Source organism: Durio zibethinus, chromosome 28, assembly GCF_047325235.1.
Source record: "Durio zibethinus cultivar Kanyao isolate XHJ-2024 chromosome 28, ASM4732523v1, whole genome shotgun sequence".
In the NCBI taxonomy this organism is placed as follows: Eukaryota; Viridiplantae; Streptophyta; class Magnoliopsida; order Malvales; family Malvaceae; genus Durio; species Durio zibethinus.
In genome coordinates this window covers 9,473,071-9,482,544 of record NC_143189.1, presented here as the reverse complement: position 1 = coordinate 9,482,544, position 9,474 = coordinate 9,473,071, and the positions used below count along the sequence as shown (strand labels likewise).

General features: G+C 31.4%; 1 protein-coding gene across 1 annotated transcript; it reads left to right on the top strand.

Moving 5' to 3' along the window:
* Positions 1-1,119: 1,119 nt before the first annotated feature.
* On the top strand, positions 1,120-4,692 carry LOC111281125 (uncharacterized). Its single transcript, XM_022868755.2, has 6 exons — positions 1,120-1,791; positions 1,890-2,014; positions 2,176-2,272; positions 2,466-2,575; positions 4,142-4,216; positions 4,385-4,692. Exons 1-6 carry the CDS (start codon positions 1,722-1,724, stop codon positions 4,433-4,435), a joined length of 528 nt encoding a protein of 175 aa, XP_022724490.1. The 5' UTR covers positions 1,120-1,721; the 3' UTR covers positions 4,436-4,692.
* The last annotated feature ends 4,782 nt before the right edge of the window (positions 4,693-9,474 follow it).

The window sequence follows — 9,474 nt, the reverse complement described above, 5'->3', positions numbered from 1 at the left end:
AGTTATACCAAAAGTATAAAAAATAACTTAAAATATTTTTAATATTCAAATAATAAAAGTAAAAGATATAAGTGAAAGACTATTTGAATGAGATCAATTTATGATCATATAAAATTAATTGATACTGTCTTCGGGGTTGCATTGTAAGAGTATTATAACTTTGTTTTTCATATGTAACCATACTTTCAAACTCAATCTCAAATTTGTAGACCAAAAAATAAGATTGGTGACCAATCACATATAAAAAAAATTAGTAACAATTTTTTTTATTTTTATATCTAGCAATTGAGTTCTCGGACTAATACGTTATGATAATTATATTTATTAAAACTATATGTACATTGAAAATATTTATTATTTGATATTATGATTAAAAATAATTAATAGAAAAGAAATGTCCACATGTAAAATTAATAAAAAAATTAAAATTACTTTTATGACCTTAAATGCCTCTATTATTGACTCAATATACATATATTATATTATATTATATTATATATATAAATATGTATATGTATATGATAATCAATTCTAATTTAACACTGTAAATATTAAGATCAGCAAAGTAATTTTTATTTTTTATTAATTTTATATAATAGTATTATTTCTTTATTAATCATTTTTTTTTGGGTATGGTACCAATTAAGAAAAAAATTTATTAAATTATCTTTTTTTATTTTTTTGATTTTTATATATTTTTGATTTTGTATGTATTTTTTATCATATTATTATTTAAGTGTCTTAAAATATAAAAATATATCATTAATTGACTTAGATAATAAAAAATAAAATAAAAAATTTATTTAAATACAATAATAATTTAAGAGGATAGAAAAATTATTTTGAATGGTCGATAGCATTTTCCATATTTTAGAAAAAAAAGATGAAATCGATGAAGATGATGTGTGGGCCCATAAAAGAACATAAATTCCTCGTGGAATTGTGCAAAGTACAAACTGTAGAATTGCTATTTTATTAAGGGTTTCGATAATGGCAAGGCTGCCTTTTTCTACTCTCTCTCTATATCTACTAACCTATTCTTCTTTTCCGTCTGACCGTTCTCCAACTTTCTCTTTTTGCATTTTCTTTTTTTTTTTTTTTTTTTGCAGGTAACTATTTGTCTTCTTTTCCATTCTTTTCTCACCTTATCTCCTTTTCTTTTTTGTTTTGGGTTTTTTGGTTGCTGAGAAAACATTTATTCATTCTTTTGTTCTATTCTGGATTGTTTCTACAGAAAATAAATTTTTTTCCTTCAAGCCCAAAGCTCTGTTGCATGAGCATCTTGGGTGCAAAGATTTAATTTTCTTCTAGTTTCCTACTGTTTCTCTGGAACCAAACAGTGCAATCTTCTTTCGATCTTTCGATTCATTGCAGAGTGTTTTATTTTAAATTAATTGAGGTTCTGATTGATAGGTGTTGGTTATGTTGTGCTCATGATTAACGGCTTCTCTTTTGTTTGTTCTTTTGTTTGTCTAAAAGTAGTATATTTATAGTGAGAATTACCTAGTTGACGTTGGCCAATTGGTATTATTATTAAGCTCAATTTATTGCATAGGCATCTTGATTTCAACCTTTTGGTTGCTTTCCACCAATTAAAGTTTAAACTTTTTTCTTCAAGTACTATGTATTCTGATTGATGTGTGTTGATTATTTTGTGGATAATAATTAGTTGTTTACCTTTTGTTTGCTTAAAAGTTTGTAGATGTTATTAGTGAGACGCAATGGGGAATGCTTCATCAATGCTAACTCAATATGATATTGAAGAAGTTCAAGAGTACTGCAATAATCTATGTAGGTTGTCTGTATGCTTTTTTCTTTTTTCGTACTGGTTCTTCCATTTGGTTGTTCTATTATCTAAAATTTGATGTGTTCTAGCTGTGGGAATGCAGTCTCTCAGCAAGAAATTGTTTCATTGTACCAAAGGTTTTGCCAGTTAGATCGAAATGCAAAGGGATTTATATCTGCTGATGAATTCTTATCAGTTCCAGAGTTTGCAATGAATCCGCTCTCCCAGGTAGTTTTTTGAGTTGACTTGATTGGAGTAATTAATTGAATTCTGGGATTTGAATCTAAATTCACAGTCCAATGATAGTGTTTGTGTACTGTGTTTGGGTTTTATGTAAACCTTTGAGTTTTTTTTTTTTTTGTTCATCTCTTGGATTTGTTGCATTACAGAGGCTGCTTAAGATGGTGGATGGTTTGAACTTTAAGGACTTTGTAGCCTTCTTGTCAGCGTTTAGTGCTAAAGCAAGTGTACATCAGAAAATTCAATGTGAGGCTCCGCTGTCTTTTCTGTAGAGTGATTGATTTTATTGGTTTAGGGTATAATCGAATTTTAAATCAATAGTCACAAAGTAAAGGTTACAGATGATTAGTTTTTGGGCTGCCTTTTTATTTGCCATTGCTCATTGCAGTTGTACAAATGTCTTGAAGTTAGTTAATGTTTTTAATTTTCTGTGTCTCAGTTATCTTCAAAGTGTATGATTCTGATGGTAATGGGAAGGTGTCTTTCAATGACCTACTAGAAGTGTTGCGAGATTTGTCTGGTTCATTTATTTCTGACGACCAAAGAGAGGTAAACCAAGGTTTTTTGCCTTTTGCTTTGCATTTTGTTATTATATTCTTCAATTAAGTAACAAGAGATGTGAGATGGTTGTAACCATACATTGCATTTTCTTGTGTCCAATATGCATAACTCGACCTTTTTTTTTTTTTTTTGGTTGTACCAGTATGCATAACTAGACCAATTTGACTTGCTGATACTATTCATGGTGGGATAATTGAACACACTCTTATTGTTTTGCGTATTAAACATCATTGAAAACAATCTCTTATCATGAATGAGTTTAGTTCACATGTCTTATTAGCAATATCTCATTGTAATGGCAAAGATAAATGAAAATACCTGTTGTGAGGAATCAGCAGCAATAAGAGCAGAATCATGGTGCAGAAATGCTAATCAGTGTGTCTGTAATGAATATGTTTTCTTATTCTTTTATATCTGAAATCAGATAACTTGTTAGAGGAGAAAGAAATATTATTAATTTGCTATGATTGTTTTACCTTAAGCGGATCTCATTGTAGGATTTGAACCCAGTTCACCTTTATTTTTGGCTATCTACCAGAAAAGGAAAAAAAGAACTAATGGATTACTCTGACCACCTAATGAATAGAGTAAAAAGGACCAAACTGATCTTGTAGGGCCCCTTAAAGCTTTTTTCTTTTATTTTGGAAACAGATGATTCTTGTTTTCCTTGAATAGCCATAGTGTTAAGGAATCTTCGAAGGCATTTACATGATTGGTTTAATGTTCAAATTCAGTCAACTTATTTTGGAGAAAGAAAGTACTCAAAAGAACATTTAGTGTTCATTCTCTTTTCATTTAACCAATATGCTGCCTAAGCATCTTCATTATTAGTTTAATTGAAATTTCCTTTAATTATCTCACAACCCCTGCCCCCCCCTTAAGAATAATTATATTGCAAAATTTAGTAGTGGTTAAATATTTGAAAAAAATAATTTAATATTTGGAATCAGATTTCTCAATGTATAGAGTTGCCGCTGTTTGTGAATATGTCTGCTTTAGTCTATGTCTTATGAGCATGGCTAAATCCAATTTCATGACGATAACGAAACTCCAATTAGATCAAAGAAGTCTCAAGTAGGTTGCTTGTTGCTAAAAGTTGTGTATTGGAGTGGTTGAGTGGCTAATATCTAACTATTAGTGATTTAGTGGTTTGCATAATATAAGACTCTTTGCCTGCTGCATTTGAATAGTGTATGATTAAGTTTTTCTAATGCATGCTGTTTATTAAGATTTTAAAAGTCCAACATTATTCTATAATTTGTAGAACTAAATATTTCCATTTCATTGTTTTCTCACAATTTTGGTTATAAGATTACTTTTAAATGGGATAGATTGTTCTTTGGTTTCTCTATTAAGGATTCCTTATAAATCTTTTGTTGACTGTATCTTTCTCTCTGATTAATTTTTATTAACCATACCTTTGATTACAAAGAATAACTGCATCCTAGTTTAAACCAACTATTCCATGCATCTGTTCCTTGAGAAGATCACATGGTTACTAAGATGTGAGGAAGTAAAATAAAACATTTTGCTCTTTTGGTTTTTCTCTTGCAGCAAGTCTTGACCCAACTTATGAAAGAAGCAGGTTACTCAAGGGACTCTTACCTAATGTTGGATGACTTCACTAAGGTACTTCCCATTCTATTTTATATTTATCTTTTAACTATTCGATTTTATATTTAATTAAGATGAAATTATGGCTTAGTTTAATTTTCTGACATAGGTTTCATTTTGCTTAAATAATCTCCTTTCTTTGGAGATGATATAGTTATCGTCATTGCTTTGTATTTGGCACAGGTTTTTGGGAGCACTGGCCTAAAAATGGAGGTTGAAGTTCCAGTTGATTAAGCTAAATTGTGCAGTCTTTAGCCTGAATGATTAGAGAGGAGCTAGCTGCATGCATCACAGGAGAGAAACACATTTTAGAATTATACATAATACGTCTTTACTTTTGCCCTTTCTTGTTTCCTAACCAAAGTGACAATAAATAATTTGCAAAGTATGTATCAAAATAAGCTTCAGTTCACTGTAAATGTTTCTATAGATATCTTCAGAATTGTCATGTCTCTGAGAAATGTGATATATCTGTTCAAGATTCTTGTTTCCTTGTCCTTCTTTTCCTTCACATGCAGCACCTATTTGAGTGATAGCATTTTCTTGGACCATGTGGAAAATCAAACAGTATGAAGATTTCTGGTTTTAGAATCGGATGTGATAAACCAATAGGTATTTTTGACCTCTTTCCTAAAATGTAATATGGCTAGTCAGGGTACTTTATACCAACTGATAGTTTAGAAAGGTTCAGCCGGACGTCGGGTTTTATGTATGGCCGCAATGAAAGCGTCAGGGGTAACTACCCTGACGGTTAAAGTCCCTATTGATGTAAGCTACGAGCAGCAGTTTGAAGCTCAATGTCAGGCCAACGCTTGTGCCTGGATAGAACCAAAATATACCGCTTTTAAGTTGAGAAAAAACCAAAATTTTGTAGCTTCTACGCTATATGATTTCACAGTTCACAATTCCTCTTCAAATATCTGACCGCATGTATTCCTGTTAAATGAAGCTGACTTTGCTCACCTGTGGCAACAGGTACAGATTTTTTGAGAAAGTGTCATTCTCATTGAAAGCAAAGAAACAATCTTTCATCTGCAACTTAGAGTTTGCTGCAGCTGCTACTGACTTTGCTTGCTGCTGTTGAAGACAAGGAAAAAGGGAAACATTCTTTTGAAAACGTTCTCAATATCCCTGGACAGATCTTTCTCGGGTAAGCAACCGTCATTCACTATCATTTTCTGCAACACAACAACCAACTTCTCCATTTTCTGATGATGATAGTGTATTCATACTTGGTGAAGTATTTATGCGAATAGAATTGCAAGCAATACATTGCATAAACCAGTCTTTTGCTAAACTTGCTAATGTTTTCTCCCTAACCTTTATATTGCCTTTCAGGATTGTTCAAGCATATGCTTGCTTATTTCACAGAAAATGTTGTTTTGTCCTTTTAGAACTGGTAAACCAAGGTCGAGCTTCCAGCACGTTTGAAACCCAAAATTTGGACTTCGTGCAGCTTCTTCAAGAAATAGGAAGAAGATAGAACTTAACTGCTTCATCTGGGATGGAATTAGATTCGTCAAGAAAGAAGTTTTTAGAGTTACAAGCACAAAACAACTAGCAATCAGTCAAGATTAAAGACTGATGTCTCAGCAGATTCTATCCTGAAGTAACAACACTTGTTTTCCAAGTTTTAGGAACGAAGGGACTTCGAGTTCAAAAGTGGCACTGAAAAAAATCTGGAGTGATAATAAGTCATCCAAGAAGTAAGGCTTGCAACAGTTATTGTAAAGGTAGGGTGATTTTGCAGGCTAGTGAAGCTGAACAACTGGATACACGATTGAAGATCCTTGAAGAAGAAAATGAAATTTTCAAACAAGCATTCTTAGATACGGTGGTGAAAAGGAAAAAATTAGGTAATGAAATGTGTCAGCTGTTTCAGACACTGCCGTACAGCCTTCACTGTAAAGATCAAGAAGATGGCCACAGAACCAGCAATGGATCTTTGATCACCAAACCTTCTATGGTATTCCATTTTGAGCATTGGTTTTATTTTAATTTTACAAAAATTTAAACAAATATAAAAAAACATAAGGAATATACATAAATTCAGATTGAATATGGCATAGCATTATCACTTTTTTAATGGCACAGTAGCACTACCTTTCTTTCACGACAAACCTGGAAACCATCTAATTGATAGAATGCTGATGCTAGCGGTGTTAAACGGGGATAGATTGACACAGAGTGCAAGATTAGAAGAGTACATGGAGTGGTTGTCCGAGTCCATGGAGTGGTTGTCCATGGGAAAGGTTACAAAAATTTCAGGATCACTAAGAAGCTGTGTAATGAACCTTGTTAGAAGTATTGGGATTAAAATTTTACAAATTTGCCCGAAAATAGCAGAATGAGGGGATCCATACAAACTTGCCAGAATATAGTAGAGAGGATCCTTGGTGCGGTGAGTGTTTGTATTGGTTAAAGAATATTCTATAAGAGGAGAATAAAAATATTTATATGTATCGGTCTTAAGTGTTAATTGATATGATTGTATATTTATAATTTTTTATATATAATAGATTTTTGTTTCTTTTATCCATAGATATAGTCAAATTAAATGTTGATTCATATTAAATTATTAATTTTTGTGTGGATAATTAATTATTATATTATGCTTCCACTTTCTTGTTTACATGAATGATTGATTGATTAATTGAGACTTTTGGCTTAATACAATGGCTTACCAAACACTCTCAAAACTTCAAATCCTTGTAGTTATTTTTAAAAGAATGATTCTAAATACTTTTTTTTTTTCTCTTTTTACACCTATTTTTTTATTTTTTAAGTAAAATTATTTATTTACCCTTTGCATTTTAATTTTAAAGTTTTTGAATATACATTACCGGTAAATTTTATAACTTATTGGATTTTATATTCGGTAAGTTAAAAAATTATATTTAGGTTTAGAAAAACATAATTAAGAGAATATTTTATAAAAATTTTTAAAATCTTTCCAATATATAATTTAGAAAGATTTTAATAGCTTTTGGATTTGCAAATTCATAAACTTTTAATAGTTAAAAAATATGAAAAAAAAAGAGAAAGGGTAATTAATTAATTTTATTTAAATTAATTTTAATATATATATATATATAGATATTTATATAAAGAGAATAATGGGATGTATTTAAAATTTCCCTTCTTAAAAACAATCCCGCTTCCACTCCTGGTTTTACACTTGGCCTTGTAGCATTTCTATTTGCACGTAATCCCTCCACGCAAGATTAACCATTTAATCTAATTGAAAGTATATATATATATATATATATATATCATAATTACTATACTAATACTATAACACTGACGTATGAAAACTGTGGGTGTTAAACTCTCGGTCGGAGCTGGATTTATCATCAACGAATTGAGTCACCAGTGCCTGTTGAAGCAGATGAGGGTAATCAAACTGTTATCGGTCTGTATAGTTTTTATTGGACTTTCGCTGAAAGCATTAGTAGTAGTTCTTTGTATGAATCCAAATTGGCGCAGGGTCTGGATTCACTATATTCATTGGATTATTGATTTATGTTTGAAAAAGTTTTCGAAGAATTGAAGTAACATTTTGTCCTCATTATCATTTGTATCCATTAAATTAACACAGCCATGAATCAATAAACTAGTTAAAAGGACGAAAGCCATGAAATGAGAAACCTCGGAATGGTCTGTTTCAATGAGTTGGACATGTTGAAATCCAGTAATATTGGGTGTATTGTGTATCAATGCTAGTTTTATATTTTTACCAGCGACATTCCGGTGCGATGCTACGGGTGTATTTGTTCTGCTTCAAGTTCCGTGAGAGAGATTAAAGAGAATCTTTAGTACAAAAATATTAAAAACTGACATAAAAATATAAACGTAGTACAAGAGAAAGAATAAAAGAAAAAAAAACACTAAAATTATTAAAGAAAGCAAAGCTAACTTATGAAGATCACAATGACCTACATTATAATTTTTATCTATTAGTAGAATAATTAAATTAAGAGTAACATCAAAATTAATGAGAAATTTAATTAAGAGTAATATCAAAATTAATGTTAAGTTTAGATATTATGATGTTGGAGTTGTATGAATGTGGTAAATAAAGTTTATTATGTATTAATCAGATATCAACAAATGAAAACAATGGCATATTTGAAAATAACAAAAGATATTGTTGGTGTCGAGCTCCAAATTAGGGGATGAAATCCTGAAATAGCCAAAGAGAAATAAGGTGGTCAAAGGGTAAAGGCAGGGAGTATTATTTACATTTGTATTTTGACCCTCAAGTCAAAGGTTGTAATAAGGGAGGTCGAAAAGAAAGGAAAATAAGCTAAAAATATAAGAAAAGTCAAATGCCTAGATAGTATCTAGAGGGCCTTATTTATAGATGGAAGGTGAAGGGTTTAAGAGATAAGCGATGACATGATCGAGTTGATGTGGCATGGATTCTGCGAGTTGGTTTGACATGTCAGAATGACTTAAAAATTTAAAATGTTGTTGGCTATCTGCTAATGTCTTTGATGAGGAATAATGGCCAAAATGCCCTTTGGACCTAAAATTACTCCTAACATTCTATCTCTCCCATCGAGTAGTCTGAGTATCAGATTGATAGGTGCCTAATTAAGCCTTTTTTGGCACTTGTGTTTGCTAGTCCAACCTTGAGTTTTTTTAGCGTCTATGGACCCGACATCACTTGCCAAAGTTAAATGCTTTTGAAGCTGATGTGAGGGTTGATAGAAAAGGTTTATGATTGATTGTAGGCTATTAAGTGTGGCCTTGGCTGATTTTGTTTACGTATGTCTGGTATGCTTGATGTTATCGAGCTTAGCCTTGAATATGACTTTTTAATTGTATATACATTACTGAGATGAGTGGCGGTGTGTCTCGACATGTGAAGAAGATGGTTTGAGCAAATTTGTTATGGCTAACAAATCCAATTTGAGCATCTGACATCGTGTTTGATGTTTATTTGTTACAATGGTTGATGTGGGACTTGTGTCTTTTCTTGATGTTGAAATTTGGTTTGTTGGTTTGGCATAAGGTTGACCTTTCCTTGATCGGTTTGATCGGTCTAAGTGGGTGGAATGACAAAGTTTCTCTTTTGTTGTTTGAAGATCGTAATTAATAAGGAGAGAGAAAATTAGGTGGTAAAAACCTAGTGCTAGGAATTTGAAAAATTTCCTTGGTAACCGTCCAAATAGGTGGCATAATTTGGAGCATTCATCTAATCTCAACATTGGCTATATAAAGAACCTCTTGGGACCTTCGTTTTTCACCTTGCTATCTTTTTGCACTTA